This window comes from Patagioenas fasciata, chromosome 26, assembly GCF_037038585.1.
Source record: "Patagioenas fasciata isolate bPatFas1 chromosome 26, bPatFas1.hap1, whole genome shotgun sequence".
NCBI lineage: Eukaryota > Metazoa > Chordata > Aves > Columbiformes > Columbidae > Patagioenas > Patagioenas fasciata.
The window spans coordinates 3,773,678-3,786,039 of NC_092545.1; the positions used below are offsets into that span (position 1 = coordinate 3,773,678).

The 12,362-nt window shown below is 57.1% G+C and overlaps 1 protein-coding gene across 1 annotated transcript; it reads right to left on the bottom strand.

Annotated features, from left to right (window-relative positions):
• Positions 1-3,832: 3,832 nt before the first annotated feature.
• PROM2 (prominin 2) lies at positions 3,833-10,495 on the bottom strand. The gene is made up of 23 exons (XM_065856745.2): positions 9,907-10,495; positions 9,719-9,768; positions 9,426-9,628; positions 9,189-9,309; positions 8,944-9,007; positions 8,769-8,858; positions 8,463-8,662; positions 8,304-8,378; positions 8,164-8,227; positions 7,888-8,047; positions 7,621-7,773; positions 7,152-7,275; positions 6,545-6,636; positions 6,375-6,459; positions 6,104-6,250; positions 5,948-6,019; positions 5,784-5,876; positions 5,615-5,668; positions 5,131-5,211; positions 4,861-4,929; positions 4,648-4,737; positions 4,356-4,462; positions 3,833-4,265 (listed from the first exon to the last, which is right to left on the bottom strand). The coding sequence occupies exons 1-23, from the start codon at positions 10,493-10,495 to the stop codon at positions 4,202-4,204; spliced, it is 2,847 nt and encodes a 948-aa protein (XP_065712817.1). The 3' UTR covers positions 3,833-4,201.
• Between the last annotated feature and the right edge of the window lie 1,867 nt (positions 10,496-12,362).

Genomic DNA, 12,362 nt, shown 5'->3' on the forward strand with positions numbered 1-12,362 from the left:
AGCTGGGAGGAGTGGTGACACTGGAAGCTGTGCTGCCATCAGAGACCTGGACAGGCTGGAGAGTTGGGCACGGAAACGTTGAATGAAATAGAACAAGGGCAAGTGTAGAGTCTTGAATGTGGGCAGGAACAACCCCAGGTTCCAGTGTGAGTTGGGGAATGAGCTATTAGAGAGCAGGGTAGGGGAAAGGGAGCTGGGGGTCCTGGGGACAGCAGGGTGAGCATGAGCCAGCACTGGGCCCTTGTGGCCAGGAAGGCCAATGGTACCTGGGGTGGGTTAGAAGGGGGTGGTCAGTAGGTCAGAGAGGTTCTCCTGCCCCTCTGCTCTGCCCTGGGGAGACCACACCTGGAATATTGTGTCCAGTTGTGGCCCCTCAGCTCCAGAAGGACAGGGAACTGCTGCAGAGAGTCCAGCGCAGGGCAACCAAGATGCTGAAGGGAGTGGAGCATCTCCCGTGTGAGGAAAGGCTGAGGGAGCTGGGGCTCTGGAGCTGGAGAAGAGGAGACTGAGGGGGGACCTCATTTGTGTTCACAGAGATCTAAAGGGGCAGTGTCAGGAGGATGGAGCCAGGCTCTTCTCGGTGACAACCAGGGACAGGACAAGGGGCAATGGGTGCAAACTGGAACACAGGAGGTTCCACTGAAAGAGGAGAAGAAACTTGTTCCTGGTGAGGGTGTCAGAGCCTGGCCCAGGCTGCCCAGGGAGGTTGTGGAGTCTCCTTCTCTGCAGACATTCAAACCCGCCTGGACCCCTTCCTGTGGAACCTCAGCTGGGTGTTCCTGCTCCATGGGGGGATTGCACTGGATGGGCTTTCCAGGTCCCTTCAACCCCTGACATTCTGGGATTCTGTGATTCTGTGAAACAGGTTTATATAATGATCAAACATAAACCTTGTGCCGAGCCCACGTGTGCAAGCAGCACTGGACACAAACCCCAGTTGGCCAACAGCGTTTTGCTCCAGTGAGATGCAAAGTGATTTTGTTGTTGTTGTTTCTCTCTCTATAATTATCCGTAAAGCTGCGTCTGGTTGAACTCCACCGTTCCAACGTGCCCTTTTCCCAGCAGCTCCGGTGACCTTGGCCCCCGGGTTGTTTCTCAGTGCATTTCTCAGCAAACCCAGAAGGACTCTGGGGAGGGAATAATGATCAAAGCCCAGAAACCAGAGGAAATTAGTTTTGCATTTACAGCAGTGGGTCAGGACCAGCTGTTTATTCTGTGCCGGCAAATTGTTTGCACCAGTCTCAACACAAGGAGGTTTCCTGCAAGCAAAGCCCCATCCGCAGTCATTAAACAGCAAATAATAATTAGCATTAATAATACAACAGAATTCATTTTATCCCAGGGTGTTTTCTTGTCCATATCCTGGCCTGGAACCTCTGTGCTGTTCAAAATAGTTTTGCGGAATCAATAATCCAAGGAGCTTGTCACGTTAAAAATAAAGGAAGCTGAAGCAAAACCTCTGGGATTTGATTTCTCACAAAGTTTATCCCGTTTGGTGATTTTGCTTAAGGATTCACTAGGTTTCCCAAAAAAAAAGGGGATTTTGGTATAATTATGTCAACTCATCCACTGAGGTTAAACGACTTAAACTGAGAATTGGGGTTTTGTTGCTAATTGCTGGAGTTCTCCTGCACAAATAGCTCTAAAAGGAACATTTTGGGGATTGGGATGGGAATGAAGTTTTGAACGACTCTCTGTGGCAGCTGTTTTTTCTCTAAGCTTTCCAAGCTGTTTCCAGGGGGTGATGAGAAAAGCAGATGGAGGAGGTCGCGGATTCTTTTTCTGGAGAAAAAAGGAGGTTGGCGTCCCTTGAAAAAGAAGGAGGAAAAAAAGGAGGAAATGAAATAACAATAGCAAACCTGAATGCTGTTTAAATTCTAGAAATAGACTGGCTGCCAATGCTTTTCCTGTATTTCTCCTTAGTTCTGGGAGTAGAGAAGAGCAATTTATATCTTGAAATAGATGTCGATGGGGAACCGCACCTGGGGTCTCCACTGCGGCCCCAGCCCGGCAAGGGGGGGTTCTAATGCCTTTGCATTATTGATCTGAAGATATTAATTATAGACGCTTCTCAGGGTCATTAGTAGGGCAGGAGGAAGGTGTGCTGGCTGAGGAGTTGAATTTCAAGAGGGGAAGGATATTAGAGGTGGTTTAATCACCAACAGTTAAATTCTTAGATGTGCAGAGAACCTGGATCCCAGAAAAACTGAGATGGAAAAAACCCCAAAATCCCTCTGATGGAAGAGATGCCCACTTTTTGTAAAAAAAACACCCCATCTAGGAACTGGAAATGAGCTAATTTCAGTCTTTAATTCATTAATACAAGCAATAAAGCAGAGGGAAGGTGTGTTGGTCTGTGCGAGGGGGTCTCTTCAGGGACTGGAGGTTAATCATAAACCGTGGTGTTGCTTTGGGTGAGGAATCATTATCCAGCTTGCTCGCTTTTTCCTTTATTTCCTAATTAATAAAGTGCCCTCCAGTTGGTTTAGGAGAATTTTCTGGATTCTACATTGGTCATTTATTATTAACTCAGAGATGCAGCTTCTCACATTTGTAATCCATCTACATCCCAGGCAGGGAACAGAGATCTGGCAGTGGTGACCACACATATTTATAATATGCATCTATTTTGGGGTGAACTTCTCTGTTATTCATTGCTTACCCATGTGCTTATCTTGTATTTATTGTGACCCAGCTACTACAAATAACTCAAAGAAGAAGATCCAGCTGAATTTGGCTCCTTTGTGTGCAAACCGGTGCATTTTCTTAATGAATTGATCAGCATGTACGTTACTTACCATTTAAAGCAGATCATCTCTTTCCTCTTCTGCACCACAGGATGGATATCATTTGATTTAAAATGTAGTAATAGTGTTGAGAGGGTTTTATAAAAATAAGGCAGACATTTCCCTTTTAATTATCTCAGAATTTCATGACTAAGCCTTCAAAATATCCCCAGCTGGGAGCAGAAGAGTCACTGATGCACGTTCTGATTGAATCCCAGGTACCAACACCACTTCTTCCCACCACCAACCTTCCTCTGACCACAAAACTTCCCATTTTTAAAGCTGATTTTTGCAGATGATACCACCAAATAGTTTCTATATGGGCTGAGGCCATCCCTGGGCATGGAGCAAAGATCTTCCTTTGGGCTTCAGCTCCCCAAATTCCTCTTGCAAAAATCCTTTGCAGTGCTGACCTCTGCAGGCAAATACTGCGTAAAACCAGCTGGCTCTAGGCAGCAATAACCTAAATAATGCATAAACCGGGTATTTTGCACATTACTGCTGGCTGTGGGTGGCAGTTGCCTTTTAATAATGCATAAAAGTGGGTCATTTCTCTGTTGGTTAGCGAACAGCATTTCGGTGAGGGAAATACTGGGAAATCCCCGTTTGCTTGGAAGGGGCTGATCTGCTCCCTCTCATGTAGATTTTGTAAATAATTTGCTGGTTGGACAAAGCGCTTTGGAATCAGAGGATGAAGGATATGAATGAGAAGTGGGCATTTCACGCTGTAAAGCTTTATAAACTGGGAGTCAAAACCCTTGCCTGGGCTTCCTTTGGAGGGGGGATGGACCAGAAACCACCTGCAGTTGTACCCCTAAGACCCCACCTCTAATTAAGATCTAATAAACAGTTCCAAGAGGGCCCTTGGGGGGCTGGAGATTGGGGTCCTGCAGGCCCAGACTTGGTAGCCAAGCCCTTTCAGGGCTGCCACCCACCCCAACCAGGCCTGAATGGGTTCCCTGTAGAAAATGGGGGCGATGGAGGCCACAAAACAAAGCACACGGTGGTGGGTTTGGCTGGGGAGAACTTTAATGTGCTCCTGGCCGGGCGTCCCGGGTGTGGGGAAGTGTCGTGGGGCAGCGGGTGGGTGTCTTTCCCTGTGAGGGGTACACTAGGGGTTAATGGGAGCTATGGGGAATCCTTCTCCTTCACCCTGGATCAACCGGGTTGTGAGAGTGTCCATGACGCTTCAGACACCGACGAAGAGATGTCAGAGGGACCCAGAGCCTCGCAGAGCATGGAGACACGTGCCCCACACCCAGGAAGGATGCTCAGATGCTGAAAGACGTCGGGGAAGAGGCATCAGAGGGACCCGGAGTCCTGCGAGATGTCGGAGGGACCCAGAGCCCTGCAAGGCTTGGGAATGAGTTTGCTGGGAGCTCCTGGGGCGCAGGGCACCCAGCAGACCCCCCATCCTAGAGCTTGAGTGCCGTGACACGGGGGATGTGGAAGGGACAGGTCTCCTCTGACCCTGTGGAGCTGCAGAAGGAGGAGAAAACATTGTGGAGGTTGAGGAGGAGCCCACATCTCCACTCTTTGCATCCTCCCACCCCCACACCCGCCGCTTACATGAGCCGGTTGCGGATGGGGCGGAAATGTTTGGAGAGCCTGATGGCGAAGATGATGTTGGGGATGAGGAAGAAGGTGCAGCAGCCCAGGCTGAACCAGAAAGCGTTCTGCAAGGAGAGAGCACGGTGGTCCCCACTGAGCTGTGTGTGGAGAGGCAGCCCCCGGGGTTTGGGGAGCCTGGAGGTGGCTGGTTCTGGGGTGTCAGGGCTGCTGGTTGCCCTGAATTTGCACTGGTTGTTGGTGGGATGCTTTGTGCTGGTCCCCTGCAGACAGACGAGGACAGCATCCTTACCCAGGGGTCGGCGATGCGGTCGCACAGGATCACCCGCCCGTTGTCCAGGGCCGTGGCGAGCGGCTGGCACGAAGCCACGTCCTCCCTCAGCTGCAACAAGAAGTGGAGATGAGGCATAAGCCTGCTCCCGGCTCGGGGGGGATGCATTTTGCTGCCCTGGTTCAGCATCCACAAGGGATGAAGAATCCCCCCACAGCAAAGACAAGCACCTACCGTCTGCCCGACCCAGTTGAGGTACTGGGCGAAGTACCGCAGCTCCTTCCTGGTGAAGCAGCCGATCTCCTGGCAGAGGGAAGGCAGCATGGGGGGCAGGCACCATGCTCCCCAAACGCAGCTCCAGCCCCACACCAGCCAGCTCTGGGCTAACGTCAGACTGGGAGGCTTTGGGTGCCCCTTCCCCTCTTGCAGCACCCAGTTCTTGTTCGTTCTTTCTGGCTGTGGGGAGTTTTATATCCCCCGAGGGCTAATCCAGCCCTGACTCACCTGCCGGAGGATCTGCTGGGCTTGCACAGGTAGTTGGGCTTCCACCGAGGCTGTGGTGGCCAGCGTGGTCTTCACCCGCTCCTGGGGAAGAGCAGAGCATCCTCAGAGCACCCAGCAGCACGACGGGTGCCCCGGGGGTGTCGGGAACAGGACACGCATGTGCTGAGCTTTGAATTGGGTCTGATTATCAGAGAATAGGGAAAGGGGGACCCGCCCCAAGCATAGAAACCCCCTGGCAGGGAGCGGGTGAGATTAAACACCATGGAACAGCTCTGCCAGGGACTCTGAAATGCTGTGAGTGCTGCAGGGAGATTTCAGATTTGCAGCAGCGAATTAAGTATTAATAATAAAGGAGGCTGATCCTCGCTGATTGGCATTTTTCCTGGCTCTTCCATCACCCTGTAACTGGCTTCTTGGGGCACTGGCAGGTGGGACTCATACCCCACCATGCATTTTTCGGAGCTGGAAGAAACCACATGAGTACCTGGAGGTGCGGTGCCAAGTGGGAGAGGAACCGGACGCTTTCCGCCAACTTTGCCTGCGGGACAGGGAGGTGAGAAGGCTGAAAAATCCTTGTTTCTCCCCCGCATTTTGAGGACACCACCGGGAAAACGCCGGCAACACCGCGAGCCACCAGCCCGGCATGGACTCACCACCAAAGCCTCCTGCCATTGCACCGTGGAGTTTTGCATCTGCCACAGGGCCCGGGCCTCGGCGGCCAGCCGTCCTGCCACCGTGCTGTTCCTCTGCGGGGGGACAGCGCGGTGAGGATGTCCCCGTGGGTGCACAAACAGCCCCCACCACCCATCTCACCCACCTGCATTTTCTGCAGCCCCTCAAGGCTCCTCGCCAAGGCAGGGAGGCTGGTCTGCACCACGGGGTTTTTCATCTGGGGGAAGATGGAGTCACCCAAAATCCAAGCCTGGAAGCTTGTTCTACCCACCGCAGCAGGGACCTGGGGGTGTCCCCTCACCTCCTCCTGGAAGCGCCCGTAGTCCACCTCGTCCACGCCGCTGCGGGCGAAGGTCTCCAGGTCCTGCCTGCCCTCGCTGCGGAGGAGCCGCACGTCGCCCAGTTGCGCTGTGAAGTCGCCCAGGCGTTTTTGGAAATCAGCCGTGTACTGCGGGGGCAAAACGGGGAGAACGCTGCAGGGTTAGGGCCAGCCGCCTCCATCCCAGTAACCCCAGTAAAGCACCTGCATCCCCATGCTGTTAACAGAAGCTCCGGCCAGCGCCAGCCCTCACCTTGGGGGTTTTTAGATGCTCATCCAGGTCATAGGACTTATCAAGCTGCAGCACCTCCCACAGCCCCGCACCGCTCTTGCACTCCCTGGAAGGCAAAGGGACGTCGGCAGCGTGACCCCGAATTAGCCCTTCGGTGTGTGGGGTGCAGAGGTGGCTCCTGCGGCACCCACCGGTACGTGGCGCTGAGGTTGGAGTCCCTGCGGAGGTTGAGCTGGCGGGTGAGGTTCATGGACGGGGGCAGGTTCCCGGGGGTGTCGATGAACTGGGCCAAACGGGAGGAAAACAAGAGGGTCAGGTGCAGATATTCCTAGCAATGATTTTTGGGGTGCTTTGCCCTTCCAGGAGGTACCAGCCAGAGCTAATCTTGCAGTTTTTTGTGTGATTCCCATTGCAGAACATAGCTGGACGGTGTTCGGATGGGAAGCAGCGGGGACCTGCATGCATGTGCCCAGCTGCAGGACAAGCCCTGATCCCATTCCCAACCCTGATCCCAGCTCCATCGCAGCGTGTCACTGCCCCCCAGCACCCCAGGGATCCCCAAACGACCAGAGGACAAGGGTTCTGCAGGTAGGAGCATCATCACCTCAAGCAAATCAACAGCACAAGGGCGATACCTCACTGCTGATGCAAATCCTAATCCTAATCCTAAACTTAATCTTGTGGTTTAGGATGGAGCTTTTCCGGATGGGTTTAGGGGTGAGCACAGAGTGTTCAGGGGCATTTTTGTGCACACAGGCAGAGATTTATGGGCCGACGGGTGGGTGCGTGGCCACCAACCTTATAAATTTCTTGATTGACCCAGTTCCTGCAAACGAGCGTCTGGATGTTGCCCCCAACCAGGAAGGTGGCGAAAACCAGGAGGATGAGGAGCCAGGAGAACAGGAAAGCCAGGCCCACGCCACTGGAAAAGAGGGAGAGGAGGCGCCAACGACAGCTTTGCAGACCCGAGTGGGCAGAAAAGCCTGTGGGGACCTGCCCGGCCGGCTGCGGCCCCACGGGTCCCTGCGCCCGGGCACGCCAGCTCTGCCTGGGAAGGGCCCTCGGGAGCCGGGTGTGCCGGGCAGTGGGGCCGCGGTGCCGGAGCTGCCAGGGAGGAGCCGCTTCTCCCAAACCCGCCGGCGCGGGCGGTGGCTTCAAAAAACCTTTCCGCTTGGCCTGTTCTTCCCTCGGCTTTGCCCCTCTGTTATTTTTTTGGGGGGTGTGAGGTGGCAATGGTTCCCCACCCAGGACATGGAGAGGTGCTTACAGCAGGAGAAACTTAGCGCCGGCTTCTCCTCGGCACTCGTAGTCGCTCGGATCCTCCCGCTTGGAGAGCCCGTAGGTCCCCAGGGCCATCCCCGCGACGTTGCAGGCGAGGATGAGGAGGATGATGGAGCACAGCACCGTGCCCGCGATCCACCTGGAGGAAGGAGCAGCAGGGCACGGCCTTGAGATACAAGGCTGGGGGCTCGGTGGGGGCTCAGCGCCCATCTGTGCCACAACCCCTGTCCCCCGTGGTGCTCCCCAGTGTCACCTGTAGCGCTCAAAGCGCTCCACCTCCCGCAGGTACGGCCGGCTCCGCTCCTCCGCCTTCCCCAGGGCTTCGCTGGCGGGGCGGGTGTACTCGGGGAGGGGGAAGCCGTCGGCGATGGATTGCACCTTCTCCGTCACACGGGCCATCTCGTCCCGCAGATCTGCGGGGCCAAGGCCATACTGGAGGGACGACCAGTCCCTGTTTGCCACCCTACACCCCCAAATTAGGGTTTGCACCATGGAGGGTGTCCCCGCTTGCTCCGGCCGTCCCACTCACCTTGGATGAGCTGCGCCATCCTCTCCACAGCCAGTTCCGGGATGGAGTTGAAGGTGCCGTTGCCCTGTGAGGAAAGATGGGGTGCTGAGCGCCTCGTCTGGGTGCCAGACCCACCGCGGCTGCACCCCAACCCCCAAAACCTGGCGAATCATCTCCGCAAAGTCACTTCGGGGCAGACCAGCCAGCGCCTTCAAAACCTTCTCCACCGACGGCACCTTGGGGTGGAAGAAAACCTGTGAGTTTTGGGGATGGCGGTGTGGTGATGATGATGAGATGGGGGGCCCAGAGCCCCGTCCCACCTTGCTGTAATCGGCGCCCAGCTCCAGGCTCTGTGCCCTGCCCAGGACGCTGGCGCAGGACGTGCAGCGCGGGTCGTCCAGCAACGCGACCGCGCGCCGCCGCCGCTCCTGCAGCGCCGGCTCCAGCTCGGCCCGCGCCGCCGCCAGCTCCCGCACCGTCTTGTTGAGAATCTGTAAATGGTGCAGCGAGGTCTGTAGGTCTTAAAGAGAAAGCCCAGGGCTAGTTCACACTGCTCCGCTCGGCGGCCCCGGCTCTCCGGCGAGGCTTCGGCACCGGCCCCACGGGAGAGCCGCGCTCGGCGTTACCTCCAGCCCTGTCCTGCAGCTCTGCCAGCGCCGCGTAGGTCATGGCCTTCAGCTGTGCGTGGATGGAGAGCCCCACGCTCCGGCTGAGCCCTGCGAGGCATCGAACACCCCATCAGCATCTCATCCCGGTGAAAAACTCGGGATAGAACGCGTCAGTGCCCGGTGCGGTGCTCACCACCCAGGTCGGAGATGATCTGCTGCCGGGGCACCTCGAACTGGTCCACAACCATCTGCACCCCCTGGCAGGAGAGAGGAGCCGGTCAGCCGGGGGTGGCAGCAGCCGGGAGGGGTCCCCACGTTGTCATTAGAAACACATTTTTAATGCATCTGTGCAGCCTCTTCTTGCCCCCGAAACTGCTCCGGGAGGGCAGCGTGGCTGTCCCTGCGCTGCTGGGGTGGGGTGGCCACTTGGGGACACACCTGGGGGACGTTGGCGATGTGCTGCTGCAGGGTGCGCAGCGTGGCCGGCACGGCCCTCAGCCCCGGCTCCATCTGTCCCTTCACCCGCTGGCTGGTGACAAAGGCGCAGATGACGCTGGTCCTGCAGGGGACAAGGTGGTGACAGGGCTGCACAATGAAGCCACCTCAGCCCTATGGGACACAATGTCCCCTCCTGGGGTGAGGGGGCTAGTTTGTAGGTGCTCTGGGGGGACTCACAGGATGATGAGGGAGGTGAGGGACAGGCAGGTCACCAAGCAGTGGCGGCGGCAGCCCAGTGAGCGCCGGTGGGCACGCAGGCGGCCCCCGCACCGCCGGCGGCTCCGGCAGTAGCAGAAACACATCCCGGCCACCGGCACGGCCACAGTGAAGAGCAGGGCCACCGCGGCACACACCACGTAGCCCAGCTCATACTGCACCACCTATGCGACAAGAAAGGCTTGTCACACCCGCGCACCCAGCTTTTGGGTGCCCGTCCTGGGGGGGATCCCCCACCCCACGTCCCAGCTCACCTGCGCCGTCCGCACCGAGCTGGGGTCGTTCAGGGCTGCCCTGAGCAGCTCTGCCGAAGAAACCGCAGCGTTGGTAAAAAAGGTCCCACCCGCTGCACCCCCAACCCTCCCCAGACACGGGGTTTGCAGCCGGTGACACCCCGGTGCTGCTGGCACCCGTGGTGGGGGGGTCCCGGCTCTGGGCTCACCTGTGGGCAGCGGGTTTTGCTGGATGAGATCCAGGCAGCGCCGTACGAGGCCGTAGAGGGGATCGAGCGAGCTGGGCACCCGGTGCAGCGCCGGCACCCGGATCTCGGCGTGCGTGTCGGTGAAGCGGAGCACGCCGCCGGCCAGGTGGCATTGCTGGGTGCCCACGGGACGCAGCAGCGCCCAAGCCAGCAGCAAGCTGGCCGCTCGCATGGTTTCGACAGCGAGGAGAGAGCCGGGGGGCTCTGTCAGCCTGCGAGCGGGCGCAGGGACATGCCCGGCTCCAGACGGTTCTCTCCGGCTGCAGGAAACCTGCCTGACGGGTCGGCCGCCGCGCACGGCCCAGACGCTGCCGTGGCTTGTTCCCCCGCCGGGCTCCCCGGGGCGGCTGGGCTTGGCGGGGCTGCGTGGAGGCGTCTCCCAAACCATCCCAGGCCTGTTTCGCAACCCCCGGCATCCCTGAGTCACCGCTGCAGGGTCCCCGCGGTCAAGGCTGCTCCCAAAATGGGTTGCAAAGCCCCCACTGGGGTTTTGGGGAGAAGGACAGGTGGTGAATCCCTTGTTGTCCGGCTGGAGGGGGCTTGTCCCCATAGCAGCCACCTTGGAAAGAGGGATCAGGGATTTGGGTGTTGCTTGGGGGTGGAGAAGCCCTTGTGGTGTCCCCACAGCCCTTGTGGTATCCCCACAGCCCTTGTGGTGTCCCCACGACAGCCCTTTGCAAAAGCATTTTGAAATGTGCCGATGGGCTGGGAAGGAGAAGGGAGAACAGGGGGGACACATGGAGAGGGACAGTGACCCCCCCCCTCTGCTCGTCAACCATGTGTGAGATGAGTTTTTGGGGCTCAACCGGTCCCCGTCTCCCCCTCTGAGGTGCCCGCAGCACCTTCCCAGGGCCACATCCTGCTCACCAGCACGGCTCGAGCACTAATTACAGGCTTAGCTGCAAACGAAGGAGGTTCAACCTGATTTCCCCAGCGTGAGGAGGGGGGAGCAACCCCCATGTGTGCCCAGACAACTGCGGGGCACCCCAAAAACCGGGTTTCCTGCTCAGCTGGGCAAGTCGAGCCGGCCCTTCCCCACCGACGCCTCTGTCCTCCCGGCGTCAACACTAATCCGGGTGGTTTTCCTCCCTCTGGAAAAACGGGGACTTTCCTCCCGACTGGAGATGTGTCTTCCCAGGCTGGGCACAGGGCGCTGGTCCCCTCCACCCCCTCGACATTATTTGCTACCGACTGGAAAATCCTGCCCGACCCGGGACAGAACTCCCAGGGCCGGGAAAGCATGGAGTCTGAAGAGCCATGACATGCACAGTACACATATATATATGTATATATGTATATGTGTCTGCGTACGGCAAAGCAGCCCCAACCGCCCGCACTGGTAGTGGGGTGGTGATGGTAATGATGATGCTGGTGATGATTTTCCAGCCTCACGATTGTTTTCCATCCAACAATTTTCCAACCCCATGATTGTTTCCCATCCCCACGATGATTTTCCAGCCCCACAATTGTTTCCCATGCCAACAATTTTCCATCCCCACGATGATTTCCCATCCCCACGATGATTTTCCAGCCTCAAGACATTTTTTTTCAGCCCCACCATGTTTTCCCACACCAACAATTTCCCATCCCCACAATGACATTGTTTTTCAGGAGGTCATTTCCACGTCCAAGGGTGACACTGGTGACCCCAGCTGGTGGGGATGGGGGGGTTTGGGTACTTTAGGGTTGTTTTTGTTCTGCCCCGAGGGGCGTCTGCTGTTCCCAGTGTTGTGTGGCCGTGCTGGGGAGCCTGTGATGGTCCCTGGGTGATACTGGTGGGGGATGCTCCCAGTGGGATGGGGGATGCTGGTACTGGGGGTGATGGTACCAGTGTGGTGCAGGGTGGGGATGCCAGTCCTGGGGCTGTGATGCTGGTTCTGGGGTGACCCAGGGTACTGGGGTAGTGATTCTGGTACCAGCACAGTGATACTGGTACTTGGCTGGTGATGCTGACACTGGGAAAGATGATGCTGACACTGGGAAGGTGATGCTGGTACTGGGGCAGCAATGCTGGTTCGGGTACTGGGAAGGTGATTCTTATACTGGGAAAGTGATGCTGATACTGGGAAGGTGATGCTGGCTCTGGTACTGGGGCAGTGATGCTGATTGTGGTACTGGGAAGGTGATTGTGATACAGAGGCAATGCTGGCACCGTGCTGGTGATGGTGGTTCTTGTACTGGGAAGGTCATTCCGATATTGGGGCAGAGGTGCAGGTACTGGCTGGTGATACTGGTTCTGGTACTGGAAAGGTGATGGTGCTGCTGGGTGGTGATGTTGGTTCTGGTACTGGACTGGTGATACAGGTGCTGGGGTGGTGATCCTGGTTTTTGATGCTGGGAAGGTGATTCTGGTACTGGGAAGGTGATGCTGGTACTGGGAAGGTGATGCGGGTATTGGGCAGTGATGCTCGGTCTGG

Coding starts and splice junctions, on each gene's coding strand:
- PROM2 (XM_065856745.2), bottom strand. CDS start 10,495: ATGGGGACAAGCCCCCTCCAGCCGGACAACAAGGGATTCACCACCTGT. Junction 8,663..8,768: donor GCTGCAGGACAGGGCTGGAG/GTAACGCCGAGC, acceptor TTTCTCTTTAAG/ACCTACAGACCTCGCTGCAC. Junction 4,930..5,130: donor CCCAGCAGATCCTCCGGCAG/GTGAGTCAGGGC, acceptor TCCCTCTGCCAG/GAGATCGGCTGCTTCACCAG.